Source organism: Columba livia, chromosome 2 (assembly GCF_036013475.1).
Source record: "Columba livia isolate bColLiv1 breed racing homer chromosome 2, bColLiv1.pat.W.v2, whole genome shotgun sequence".
Classification (NCBI taxonomy): domain Eukaryota; kingdom Metazoa; phylum Chordata; class Aves; order Columbiformes; family Columbidae; genus Columba; species Columba livia.
In genome coordinates, this window is record NC_088603.1 from 84640364 (window position 1) to 84655026 (window position 14663).

At 39.3% G+C, this 14663-nt stretch overlaps 1 protein-coding gene across 1 annotated transcript in view; it reads right to left on the reverse strand.

Annotated features, from left to right (window-relative positions):
- TRIO (trio Rho guanine nucleotide exchange factor) overlaps positions 1 to 14663 on the reverse strand; it is a 251638-nt gene that overhangs the window by 31036 nt on the left and 205939 nt on the right. Inside the window, 2 exon segments of the mRNA XM_065052636.1 lie at positions 2440 to 2610; positions 4336 to 4628. Coding sequence (XP_064908708.1) covers positions 2440 to 2610; positions 4336 to 4628 — 464 coding nt within the window.

Below are 14663 nucleotides of genomic sequence, written 5' to 3' on the forward strand. Positions count from 1 at the left end.
TGCAAGCCTTTTATTAATCAGTAAATCCATCAGAGCCAACCGACTTCTGCTGGGTAAAGCTTTGCTCTGGCTTCTCACTTCTGCGTTCCAGTACAGCGTGTACTTTTGGTACTGGAAAACGGTGGTGCGTCCTGGTGTGTGGACTTCAGGGAGGCACACATGACCTCCCAGGCTGCCACATGAGGGGACATTTTTGTCTCACACCATGCAGTTGGACAGATATCGCACAAAAACAATGCACCTTAAATGAATCACGATTTACATGTTTTGAAAAATTATAGTATAATATTAACTGCACCAAATTTTTACTTCTCTGAAGTCTTTTCTAGAATGCCATTTAAGACACTTAAAAAACTGTCCCAAGATGTTTTCCCTGCAGTGGGTGCATTTTAACCTCTTAAGAAGTGAAAAGTCAAATCTTACTGGGGATTTAAAGCTAGTCAAAGCCTCTTACTCTACTGTGATAAGGGTCTTACTTTGCATCAGAAATACAAAAGTAAATGCACACTAACTTACAAGCATATCCCTTTATGCAACTGTTCTTACTGTGCAAAAAGAACTATATAAGCGAAAGCTGTTTTTCTCTGAAGAACTTTTTATAAGGCTTACATATTAATTCTTTTATATCACTGAAGGGACATGCAAATATGGCAGCTTATCAGCAGGAACTGTAGCATATTTTCACCAACATCATTTTTATTCTATTTCTAAACCTCAAACTGAGATTATTATTTTCTAGCAATAAACTATTATCTCAGATCTAAAGGCTGCCAAAATTTTGAAATGCTATTTTTACCTGTTTTGTTTCAAAAATATTTCCCAACACATTAACTCTCTCAACTCATATTTTACACTTTTTCAACTTGGAAAACATGTAGGAATTTAATGAAAATAGAACAATGGAGCCAGCCATTTTGATCCTAAAAATGATAGCTTCAGGGATGACCAAGATCCTCACTGAAAGGCAGTGGGATAAAAAGAAGAAAGAAAGGAAAAAAAAAATAAAAGAATTCAACAAAATCAGCCAAAGTTATCAATAACATCTGCATCACTGAGAACACTGAGTAACTACCCACAAAATTCACTAACGATGTTCATGCTGTAGATTACAATAGCTAAAAATTTTGAGCAGCAAAAAGGGAAGTAAATCGTGAATGTGAATATTTGCTGCACAAGTCCACACTGTTTCTACTCTAAAACCTTCTATTTCCAGGCTTGATAGTTGTCTCCTAACATTTAATCCAGTTTGAAAAGTGAAATAAATCTTCCCAGTGTATGAACATCACAATGTTTAAGAAAAATAGATAACATGCAAGTAGGATCTCCTTCATGCAGTTAAAATCTATATCCAGAATTTCATCACTGATGCAAAATTTTTACCCTCAATTTTAATGTGCCTTTGTTCATAAAAGACAGCTGGATCACTACCCTTATTTGGATATTAACTTCTTAGTACGCCTGTAGAGGAGAGAAAAAAAAAACAAAACCACAAAACGGAAGGACGAGGAAGGACGAGGAAGGACGAGGAAGGACGAGGAAGGACGAGGAAGGACGAGGAAGGACGAGGAAGGACGAGGAAGGACGAGGAAGGACGAGGAAGGACGAGGAAGGACGAGGAAGGACGAGGAAGGACGAGGAAGGACGAGGAAGGACGAGGAAGGACGAGGAAGGACGAGGAAGGACGAGGAAGGACCAGGAAGGACCAGGAAGGACCAGGAAGGACCAGGAAGGACGAGGAAGGACCAGGAAGGACGAGGAAGGACGAGGAAGGACCAGGAAGGACCAGGAAGGACCAGGAAGGACCAGGAAGGACCAGGAAGGACCAGGAAGGACCAGGAAGGACCAGGAAGGACCAGGAAGGACCAGGAAGGACCAGGAAGGACCAGGAAGGACCAGGAAGGACCAGGAAGGACCAGGAAGGACCAGGAAGGACCAGGAAGGACCAGGAAGGACCAGGAAGGACCAGGAAGGACCTATGCTCCTGAACTGAGACTACCCAAAATAGCAGGGCTTGGTGAACAGCCTATGATCTAAAAACATTATATACAACTGTTAATTTCTCCAGATAAACTTCACTTGTACATAGTATTTCAACTTCAGTATCCAAAGGTATGATTATAAAACAATTAAATTCTAATCACTAAACACAGCATCTGTTAAACAGAGGTAAACAGGCCTGCAAACACACAAAGAGGCCCATTTCCAGATTTAAAATGCTAGTAGAAAAATTTCGGCACTTGTGCTGTTAAAATAGAGATGCATTTAATTCAGTCTTTCCACAGGAAACCCTTCTGACATTGTCTTAAGTGGTGTAGTGATTACTTCTGTCTACCATAAAGCTATATCACAAGCATTACAGAGATTTCGGAAACAGAAGAAAGATTTGAACCAACAGAGGTCCTCTCAACACGTGAAGCCTTCCCTGCTCCCTCCTCCTACCTTGTCATCCTGCGAGTCGGGCTGCAGAAGGCTGTGTTGCTGAATTGCCATGGGAGGAGGCAGCGGTACAGCATCTGCTCCCTCCTCACCCTCCTCCTCTCCGCAGCTCTGCATGCCTGAAGATGACGACTTGGAGAGAGTGCCGCTGCTCAGCCCCTCGTTACGACCCCTCTGTTAATGAAATTGAGACATTATTCAGGCTCTGTTATTCCCTCAGCATTGTGAAACTTGTTCAACACAAACTTGTCTTAAACAAGTCTGTTCTGTAGATTCACCTCTCTCCCAACAAGTCAAGATGATTCTACACACACTGTGCTCCTCCTCAACAGAGGGGAAAAAAGCAGGTGCCAAAGATGATGTTTGCAGTGTTTGGTAAAAGCAGATGGGATTGAGATACTAAGAACAAGACATTCAGCTTGAAATTTACTACAGGAAAAGTGTTACTAAAGCCACGCTTGCTTTCCAAGTTGAGTTCTGTAAAGTGTCACATTCCTCTAACTTAGCAACTCAAGAACTTTTTATCTTAAGTACCACCCCTCATAGCAAGACTTTTAAAAGATATAAAAAACCCCTTATTACAAAGTATTTTGTAATTATTCTTTCTGTTCCTCTCACCCCTAAAACAGTGAGAGCAGACTGCTTGTATAATTTTTACAGTTGTGTTGAAAGACATTCCTTCCAATTATACAAGGAACTATGATTCCAATTAGCCAAAGTCTATTGTAACTGATCTCACAGGATAATTTAAATATCTTTAAAGGAAGACAGCACAAGTGATTATTGTTTTTTCCTGTCTTTAAAACACAGGTCTTAGTTTTTTCCCCACTCACAGAACCGCAGAATAACAAATACTTTCAACACAATGCTACAACTGCATCACAGGTCTCTTTCTACAGCTTGATATTCAAGGACAGAGGGCAATATTCCTTCCCAAACCACACTACCCAATTCATCATGCTGCCAAGTCTCTAGTCTTTTCTTTCCCTACATTTTCACTGATGTTCTAACCTTGCAGCAAAATACTTTGGGAATAAGGAAAAAAAAAAAAAGCACTAAACAATTAATTGTGCACCGGAGACCACTTTTCTGTGTGATAACTACCAAAACTACTAGTCAGACTCAAGCACAGTAAAAGGGCGTAACTGCATAGCATGCCAGTGGCTGTACCCTCAAAAGCAGTCAGATGCCATCCATTTCAGCCTGAAACAGAGGTTGGTAAGAGAAGAGAATCTGTCTGCACCTAATTGGTGCCTTTGCCCATATGCGAGTTACACGATTAGAAGGATAGGCACATGTTCGTGGGAGGAAAGGAAACCTTCAGTAGACGTCCTTGGTGGCAAAATCTGGAACAGTTCACAATTTCCTTCCCTTCAATGAAAACCGCCATGTTTATGATTTCACTGATGGTAACTACCCCTTGATTTGAGGGGCCAGTAATTTTTCTGTGCTCTGCCTCTTACTCAGGGTGTTAATATAGCTTTAAGCCGTTAAGCAGCTCTCCCTATATTTTCCCTGATCTATCAACAAGAAAAGTAAAGGAAATACAAAATGACCTGATTATTCCCAGAACATGAAGCACCTTTACTCACAAAGCTGCTTTCCTGAGAGGGATAAAAGAGCAAGGCCAAGGAACAACTTTTTACTCCCCCATTTCTCTTTTTTCAATTAGAGATCTTTCTCTGCGGAGTGTTGCTAATACTCCCGATGCAGAAGGCCTTAAACCGTGCCTGGCATAGGACTTACACAGAGTACAGCAGTCATCAAGAATGAGCACACAGCACATGCCACTTTGCACAACTGCTGGACAGTCAACTGAGGAGGCAGCCTTCACCTGACAACATTTAATTCATCAGAAATCATCATAATAAGTCTCAGGAAGCTGCCCCAAACGCTTACCTCTTCAACAGTTTCATCTTGTGGGGTTGCTGCACTATCATCGGAGTCCTTCTGAGAGCCCGCATCGGCACTTTTGCGAACCTCTCTACTCTTCTTATGCTTGTGGGCCAGCTTTTTGACATGCCCGTCTGCTTTTCCACTGCTAAGACGCCTCACGGGACTGGTAAGCCATTTTCTCAAAGTGTTGCCGGGGCGCTTGGGGCCCGGGGAGCTCTGTGCACCGATCATGTGGGGCTGAAGCGATGTTACTGAAGCAGGAGGACTGGCATCATTGCTGGAGACCGAAAGGGAGTCTGAAAAAAAGGGCGAGGGAAGAAATTTAAAGCTGAAGCCCTGGTGAGAGACAAGGCAAATGACATACGCCATAATGGATATCAGATGGGATTTATAGAACAATTGACCAGTTTATTTTGAAGTGACTTGACCTTTAACAACACCACCACTATCAGTGTTCAAGCTGCACATGGCCACCCACACATAACTCCATTTATACGCTTACAACAGTCAAGCATTCATTAAGTTGCTGTGCATATCTCCAGACTCGGTTTTAATTCATACTTAGCACTGCTGATACTTACTTGATAGTGGATTATACTTTCCAAATGCTATCTAAATTTATGAAAGGATATACTTGTTTTTGCTTTTAATGTATATTGCTTTGCACACGGACATGAAGAGTAAAATTAATTGCCTCAATGAGATAAGTAAATTACTTTTCAAACACCAAATTTTATCATAAATTCTCCAAGTACTTTCTTTTATTATTATTTATTTCCCCTACCCTTGGCAAAGGGGAAAGAAGAATCCAGAGAACAGCTAAATGTTTGTCTTTTGCCTAAGTTTTGGGTGTTGATTGATTAGTTTGTTTTCTTACAAAGGCACAGAACATCTATGTTAAAAAGCCCGTTTGCTCAAATCTCAGAATCAGCAGTATTTCTCAACATGACAATGCCTGAAGTTCTGTAGTCAAACTAAGGATACGCTTTTCTCAAGTCATAGTTATATGTGCATGAGGTCTACATTGCTTTCCCACCAAGGCTCCTGTCAGTTGAACGGGACCAAATACTCATGATAAACCCTCACTGGTTAGCTACTGTGAGACTATATTTTTTTTTTTTTTTTTTTTTTCCCATGCCACACAATGCTCTTTCCCCCCAGCAATTCTCTTCTCCTAAAAACATACCTTTTTTTTTTTCCTGACCCATTCTCATAACACCACTCCTATGAACATTATCTACCACTAGGGTATTAAGAAGACTCTCCTAGGCTGTCAGATATGGTTTTTTTCCCCCCTTGTGTGTGCACTTTTGCAGATAGATAGTTTATATAAGGATGACATAAACAATGTTTTGTTGAATGTTTCTACTGCTGGGAATTAAATTCAGTGCTCATGTTCCTTCTTGAAGCTTGACACAGATGTTCAGGTCACCTCTTCTGGCAGCTTTTCCTGAAGAGGCATACTGCCAGTCTGACCAGAGGTAGTTTGAATTTTGTAGAATGATATGGTCACACTGATGTAGCAGTACACTTCATTGTAAACACCCAAATGCCTTGGATCTATACACACGTTTGTGAGCCTGCTCTGTTTCCACAGAGTATTAATTGCAAATTATGGCTATGAACTGAGATGGGGAAAGACATATAAAATGTGAATGTAAGTAGTTAGGACTTCTTATTTTTCCTCTACTGTTCCAAAAACAGCATCCTTTCCTTGAAAACTTAAATTTTGATCTATCAGGTAGTTTGTAATGATTTTTCTCTGATAAAACTGAAATGGCATGTGACTGGTAAGATACATCAGCTCATCTGCTAACAACTCCTGTAGCTTATACTGTATGAACACATGCATAATAATTGTTATTAACCAACACTTTCATCATGTTTCTACAAAGAAGAATATAAACAAGGTTTATAAAGCATACTTTCAGTCCAGCAAGCTAGTTGCTAACATTTTAAAGCAAGTCACCTAGAATAAGGATTCAGCTACAGAATTATTTTCCAGCCACAGCTGTAGCTGTGCTGTACATGTGTAAGGAGACTTCCTATGGTGCCATAAACCTGGTTTCAAGGCTTTAAGTAATGGGTATTACTAAAAAGCAGATGCAGAGTTACACTAGTCAGCTTTGTCTCTAAATGTTGGGATAGCAGTACTACAGAATTACCACATTATTTGCTTGTTGAAGCAGGAAACATACGGAAGAAATTAATTATCTATAACCATGGTTGTCACTTTGCAATCTGAGTATCCCTCAAGGCCCCTGGAATAGTGCTTAAGGGTCCTCAGCACATATGTAAGAAAAGTAAGCCTACTAGCTATCAGCCTCTACAACACAGATTTTTTATTTTATTAAAAAAAAAAAAAAAGTTGTCTGTTTATTAAAAAAAAAAATACCAAACCAAACTTGCAACCATCTGCAAGCTCTCCACAGGAATCCAAACAATCTCCTAACAGATATCTGTAAGAAGTTAGTTTCACTGCTCTTTCACCAAACGCAACTTTACCTTTATTGTATCATGCATCTTTTACTTCTTATCAGATTCCTTCTTTCAGAAATCACAGCAAATATCAGCTAATGGGTAATGCAATTAATAACCTTCTGGCACTCTGTGAGTGGAATACAGAAGAGGAGAAAACAGCACTGGTGTTCTTGTAAGTTTCTTAACATACAAACTAAATGCTTTGTTTTCAAGACTTCCAAGCTTGAAAATGTTATAATCACTCAGCCAAGTTTTTCTTTTTGTGTACATTTTTTGTCCCAGTAATGGTTCACACAAGTTCCTTCTATACAAATAAAACAGAGCACATTCACTTCTTTATAAAAAACAAAAGCAATTAAGCCTTCACAGAAGTTCACCATGTACTGGTTTGTATATTTGTATCTATTTGATTTCCTTACAATTACTCCTTCCTAAGAACAAGGCAGTGTGATGGTGCAGTAACTGATTGTGTAAGATTTACTTTTACAAAAGCTGTCTATCCCTAAGCATGTAACATGCCTGCAGTTAAGAAACCCATTTTGCTTTTTGTAAAACCTGCGCTCCATTTCCTCAAAGTCTCAGTCATCCTTTTGACAATCAACACTAACAAATTTCTTGTAAAACCAAATAGTACAACGCAGAGCCCCGGAAACTGTGGGAGACAAGTATTTTTGTCTGACTGCACTTTAGCTCCACCAATCCTACTCTTAACCCAAGTTGGCCAAGAGTTTGTGGGCAGGAGGAGGGAAGAGAGCAGGAAGAAATATGTACATCTCTGCTCAAGTGGAGAGGATCTAAGAGACAAAACAATGTTAGCCAGACATGTTTCGCAGCACATACTTCAGCCATATCCTCCCACACAGCATTAGTTTTCATTTGGCTTCCAGCATGTAACTGCTTCTCATCTTCTCTTCTGCATGATTTAATATGAAGCACTTATTGAAGTATTATTAGGGCTTCAGGGAATCATAAAAGTGGACCAAGTGTAAGTAGTACACAGAAATAGACTGTTCTACTTTTAAAGCATGAAAGCACTAAAGGAGAAGAAAAGGCTTAAAAGAATAAAAATACTGCACTGCCATAAAATAATCAGATTAAATATAAAGTTTTCTTTAAAAGGCTTGGGGGGGTGGGGGGGGGGGGAAGAAGTTTAATATCACCAGTGTTAACCTGATCAGAACAGCAACTCTATAGCCTCTTCAAAGATCAGACCTGATTTTTCGCCCCTCCTTAAATTTGCAGAAAACATCCCTACAGCCTCACAGGTCCATATTAATACTCACTACAAATATTCCATGCCAGTATTTTCCCAGTGAGACTCTTTACTGTCCATTTTCCCATCCCATCTCAGCTGATAGGAGTCCAGATTCTACAAATTTTACACCCATCCACTTCCTCAGGAGACCCATTACAATACTGGACGATAATAATGAAAAAAACCTAGGTGCTCAAGTTCATGTATGTAGAGGCATTGCCAGATCCAAACATTAGGGAATATTGATATCCAATACATGCATTTTTAAGAGCACAGAAAAGTCTTTCACCTTTACTATGAGAACAGCCGAATGGGTGTGTCATATTTATCCCTGCCCCACCACAATATATCATCTATGTAATTAGGGATACAGACTTGGTTAGATTGATTACCATGCTTGGGATTGTTTACACTAAATTAGTTTTGTTTCCTTTATGACTACATAGCAACTTGTTTTTCTAGGGTTGCACAAGAATATTTTATCACTAAAACATGTTAAGAGGAAAAGGAAGTATTTAGAATTAAACCAAGAACAACATGGACTTTTGAAACCAAACCAGACAGAATAAATTTGGGGTATGCTAACCCCAACCGTGTTTCAAGTACAGTAAACCTTCCAGTGAGTGTCAGATTTCTTATAGAAAAAGATAAATGCAACAGATGGCCATCTTGGAGAGGAAAAAAACAACAACACACAAGGATCACACACAGCAACACCAATCCAACAAGAAACCATCAAGTTTAATGAAATTGCTATTTGCTCAAGTAGAGACAACTTTGTAATTCAATAAAGTATTTTAAAAAAACCTAATGGATGGACTTTATTTTATAATTCATAGCCACAATAAGAAGGCATTTAACTGCCATTTCTCTCACAGTAAAAACCACATATGTTGCTCTGGTGGTGAGGTCAGGGAGTTCACTGAGAGTCCATAAATACATTTTTGAAACTAAAGAAAAAGGGCAGCCAGCATGGGTTCTGACCCCCTCAAACTAGAAGATAAAGTTACCTCCAACAAACAGGCAAATTTTTGAAACTAGAAGGAAAATGGGAATTCTCATTCTAGTCCCAGCTTTCTTAGCACTAGAAACATGCACATCTGTGATCAATAAACTATTTTTTTCCCTAAAAAATAAATCAGCCATGTTAAGCTAGTTGATGACTTGAAAGACTCTGCTTCATATTAACTACTTCCATATTGCTGTTTTTAGAGCTTTAGTATTTACAAGAAGTGCAAGGGGCTACAAAAACCTGACTATTTTACCTAAGGAATCAAACTGAGTCTGTTTGATGCCTGCTGTGCACCATCTCAACCCAAAACGCTGCAAAAGCAAAAATAAACACATTTCGCCACCTCTGCAATACGAAACAGGGTTGGGGCAAGGAGTGAAAAATGGAGCAAAGCAAACCTAGTGACCCCAGCTATTGTGTCACACCACCACTGGCATGTCACACTGCCACTGCAGACTTTAAGGACCATGGACTTTAAGGACCAGAGAGCCCACAAAACCCGTCACACAGGGCAATTAACCAACTGATCAGTAATATCTGATGCAAGTATGTAACAAATGTTCAGGGACAAAAGCTGCTTGTTGGTTCAAAATGCAAAGAGAGTAATCTACACTAACGCATTTGCAAGTTTAATATGTAAATTGGAAACAGCTACAGCTCATGATCTCCCAAGCCTGTACCTACCTACAAATCAATCTGAAACAAGTCAACACACCATCGCAGGAAACAAAAACAGTCTACAAGCATCTAATGACAAAAGCCCATAAACCCCTGCCTGCGTACTCAGTCATCATGTGTTATCAGAAGAGATGAGGAAAGCTTGAAAAAAGAGTGTGAGGTTTATTTTGTTTGTGAACAAACACAAGCACAGCTTCTGCCTGGGAACTGCTTTTGAAGCAAGAGGCCATGAATCTGCCATCTATAAGACCATTCAGATACTTTTGTACGTGTCAGAAATTTTACTTCTCTCCTGCTGCGTAACCTCTTTAGACTATCCTCACTCTGTATTTTTTTTAAACTGATACTGGAATATACATCAAAAGGCATTAGATGTTTTTAAACTTTAGAAAGCCACTATAAAAAGTTACCATCTAAAGACAGTGCAGCTTGAGCTTGCAAATGGCAGGCTTGCAAATGGGGAATGTTTCCACCATGCCCTTTGGGAAGCATGAGTTTCACTTCAGATAATAGAGATAGTGCACTGATTTTCATGAAACTAGTTTCTTAAAAAAAAAAAAAAAAAAAAAAATCACAAAATGCAGAAAGCTCATAGTCAATACATTAAAAAAAATCCTTCCATAACATTTGTGTTTGGAGTGGAACAAAGGCACTCACTCTTCATCTCTGGTCAAACTTTTCCTGCTTTTATTTCAAGTTATGCACTATGCTGAAATACAATTTCTAATATCTTCAGTGTATGAATAGACAAAGAGTTAAACTCCTTAGTATATCTTTGCTGATTAATGAGTTATCTATATTAATTTTTACTGATACAGACACTAGTCTAGAGCACTTGGATTTAAACGTATTAAATAATTAAGTCTTCCAAGTAATCAAAAGCTGATTGTGTTAATATCAGATAGACTGGAATTCTATGCTTGAGGCTAGAAACTCTTCAGCTTCTCTTAATGAGATACTAAGCTGCCCCAGAAGCATGCTGGCAATTAAAAAAAAAGCTTCCCCCATGACAGATGCCGTCATCTTAATAACTTCCAAAGGTCCTTCTGAAAACGAGAAAAGTCATCCAACAGGCATATTTGCAATAGTGCTAGAGAAAGGAATGAAGAAAATCTCTGATTAAGGGCAAAAAGAATACAATGTTCCTTTGAGTTAGAAAATTTGTGGCATATGCTGGAAGGGTTTAATACATTTATGTTATTACTATTTTATCTCCTCTTTTTTTTTCTTTTAATATCTTCTCCTGCCTTCCTACCCCATAAGTGCAAAATCAAGGTTTTACTTTTAAACTTTTAAATAACTTCATGTGTGTTATAGGTTGCACACAGACAGAACTGTTAACACATCTACTGCTATCTAGGAGTTAAACACTAACAAAATTTTTAGATGGAAGATAAAATCCTCTTTGTAAAACTACTGGACAGTTTTGCATCATTTTATTTATTTATTTAATGCAGGAAGAAGGCCTGATATTGTGCCAGGAAAAACTTTCCCAAGTGAACAGAAGTAGTTCTGCTTGTGCTCCTTGAAATTCAGACTGCAGGGATACGAAACCCTAAACCTACATCTTGTATCTTACTACAAGCACAAGGCAGCACTACAGAAGGGGAAAGTGGGTTTGTGGGGCATTTCATTCTTTGCAATGAGCTGTTACTCTCTCCTGTTTCCGGAGAGAAAGGTATTTTATGTCACAAGTAGGAAGTATTAAAGGTTACTCGCACTGCTGAAGTTTAGTTTCACAGTTTGTGAAAATCACAAGCTTTTAATAGATTAAATCTCAGTTTCCCTGTACACAGCTTATATTTTAACAGGCAATGTCTTGATCTCAGCTCCATTCTTTCGACTGCTTGTTTGCTCAGATTTAAAGACGGCTACATCCATGTGCCTGGCAGGACATGCCAAGGATACATTCGTGTCATTTAGCACAGTTTCTCAGTCAAGTTGTCCCTCTATGTGCATGGAGCCACCCTCTCTTACCTCTCTGCAAATAAAATGAAGTGCCCGGACGATTTTAATATGATGATTGCCCCCTGGAAAGCGGGGTGTATTTCCACTAACCACTACCTACACAGGGGCTTGCCCGCTTTTACACAAGAGTTCATGAACAGAACAGTGTTCTAATTTTCAGGCAAAGTTTTCTCCTTTTTGTGCACAATCTCCAGCAAGTTTCTTTGGGATAACTGGGGCCATCAGTTAGTTACTTATCTCTGGCACTTCACCTGTGCCTCCTGAGATATGCCATCATTTTTCATCACCACAAAGGAGCGCATAACATTATTTGCTCTGCAGACCTATAACAGTCAAGATTTTCATTGAAAGATTTAACTCCCCCATAGGGGCTGACACATACCATGTAAGTAATAATATTAAGGTGATACCCTTCTCTCATTAAATAGTTGTGAAAGTTCTTCGGTGCAAAGAGAGAAATAAAATACTGATTTTCTGTAACAGAAAGCAAGTTTTCCCACAGTGCAAATGTAATTTCCCTGCTTCCCTTTAAATACAGTAGCTTTTACAATCAATTTCTCACTGAGATGTTTCACAAAGTCTCAACTACATCACCCATTTCAAAGTGTGGGTGTTTTGGAGCTTTACTACAGAGTCACGTGTATTTTAACAAGTCTTTATATGCTATTTTTGCCAGATGCGTAGCATCAGCAATAGTCACCTGGTTTAGGATGACCAAATTAGAAGATCAAATGGACGCATGGCCCATCCACTCCTCCCCGCAGAAGGGATGCAACAGGAACAGTGCCTGCCAGGAATGACGATGTTTGAGGGCCAGGGCCATTGCCTCCACACCATGTTGAGTTGTAGAACATCTGCTCACCATCCCTTGCCCCTGGCTTGCTCCTCACTACTGCTGCTGCTTGCTGGCCTAAGATCTCAGCACAAGAAGCTGGTTGTGGGCACAACGGAGCTCCTGAAGCAGTGGGAGCTGGCAGCATTATCTTCCTTCCAACTGCTCCAACTTACAGCGCCTGTGACAAAACCAAGAAGCTCGCTGGTGGGGAGAAGCAAAGCCTGAGCCAAAAAAAAGAAAGAGCAAAGGCAGAAGCTTTGGGCCTGGGCCTCACAGGCAGTGCTGGCGCTTCAGACACTAGAGAGAGCTTTGCTGACTGTTGACAAGCTATTTGTCTCATGCATGCTGTGCGTAACCTTCTTTTGAAGAGACACGGTGGATGGTGTTAACAACAAAGATGCGGCTCTGCTCTTGGTGGAGAGCTGTATGTCACACACTACAGATGGGAACCACTATTGACGCATTTGCGATAAGCAGTTTGAGATTTCATTGGGGCAACAGCACAACTAATTTCTGCTCATCTGTTACTAAGCTATAGGGTTTTATCATCTGCTACTTGAATTTTTGCTGCAAGATAATTTTTTCCTAGGAAGTGGATAAAAATAAACTCCAGTCGTAGAAATGCAGCTCAGAAGCAATGCAACAATGTATGTAATTTGCTGTGTTCATCAGTCCAGAAGAGGAATATATGAACAGATATGAAGCAAAACTGTCCATATCAATATAGAGAACAGAACAGTCAACCAAATGGGAAAAAAAAAAGGATGCATTTATCAAGTTCTCAGCTCTGCTGAAAGCAGAGAAAGACACGAGGGAAGAAGCAAGCCTGCAGAAATTGCATTAGGAAGAATCACCGTCTCAGACGTTATTTAAAGCAACACATGCCACGTTTCCCTGTGCAAAAGCTCAACAACGCAGAGCATCCCAATGGAAGGAATTTATCCTATGCAGATTTTTAAACATCCTCCACTACTCCAGGAAAAAGGCTGCATATTAACTAGGTTACTGCAAGCAAGTTCGAGCAAGTCTGTTCTCAAAAGGAAACAGGGGATACACAGTTCTACTGGTGCACTTTCTGAAACTGAGAATATAGACATGGATAGAGAGGAAATTGGCTTCCACCATCTTTATGTAAGAGATAAAAACAAGCTTCATAATTACAAAGACAAAAAACAATCATACATAAAAACAGCATAAAATGCTGAAGCCAATGTTATCATGTTTTTCTTTTGTCCAGAAGTTTCAAAAAATTTGAGTAAGTGTATCCTCTGCCATGTACTTACAAATGAGTGGCCTCTAGAAGATGAAAATAGATGCATTTTATTGTCTCTTTTCCAAATACCTTAAAAAAATCCAGCACAGGACAAAACCTCCAAAAATCCTCCAGTGAAACTGAGAGAATATATCACAAGAGTCAACAAATGTACTCTGAAACACAAGGGTAGAAACTAATAATAATTGCGAGGCGTATCTTCAAGGGTATTAATAAAGTTCATACATGTAAAGAGATAGTACACAGTGCTGACACTGAGTTACAGGAACAAATGATACAAAATAAATAATGACTTTATCAAATTTTATTTACCCCCCCCGCCCCATGTTATTAGACCGCTTGTACTAAAGTAACACTTGTTTCCTTCTCTTTTCACCTACTGCAGTTACACATTCACCTAAATACACATACTAATCCAACAGCAATTTTAACAGTCTTCTTTTCTTCTCCTCCATCCTCTTGATTCAAAGCAGAATTGCTCATTAGAACAACTAGCGATTGTTTGGAGCCACAGCTTTAGCAACAGCTGTACAAACACATCAATCTCAAGTTAGGAACTCTGCCATAAGCTTCATAATAATATACTCATGTCATTTAGCTTTGGGGCTATTACAATAACTTTGGTCATTTTCTCTTTCCAAATGTTATACTGTTGAGGCCCTCAAAAAAAACAATTGAGAAAGTAATTCAAGGAATTGGGAGGGAAGATGTAATGGCTAAAACAGTGACAAATGTAGGTGCTCCAAAATTCCTATATATAAAATGATCTTTACTCTTTATCTAATTAATTGATAATAGTGATAGAAGCTAATTGTACTAACATCGCTTT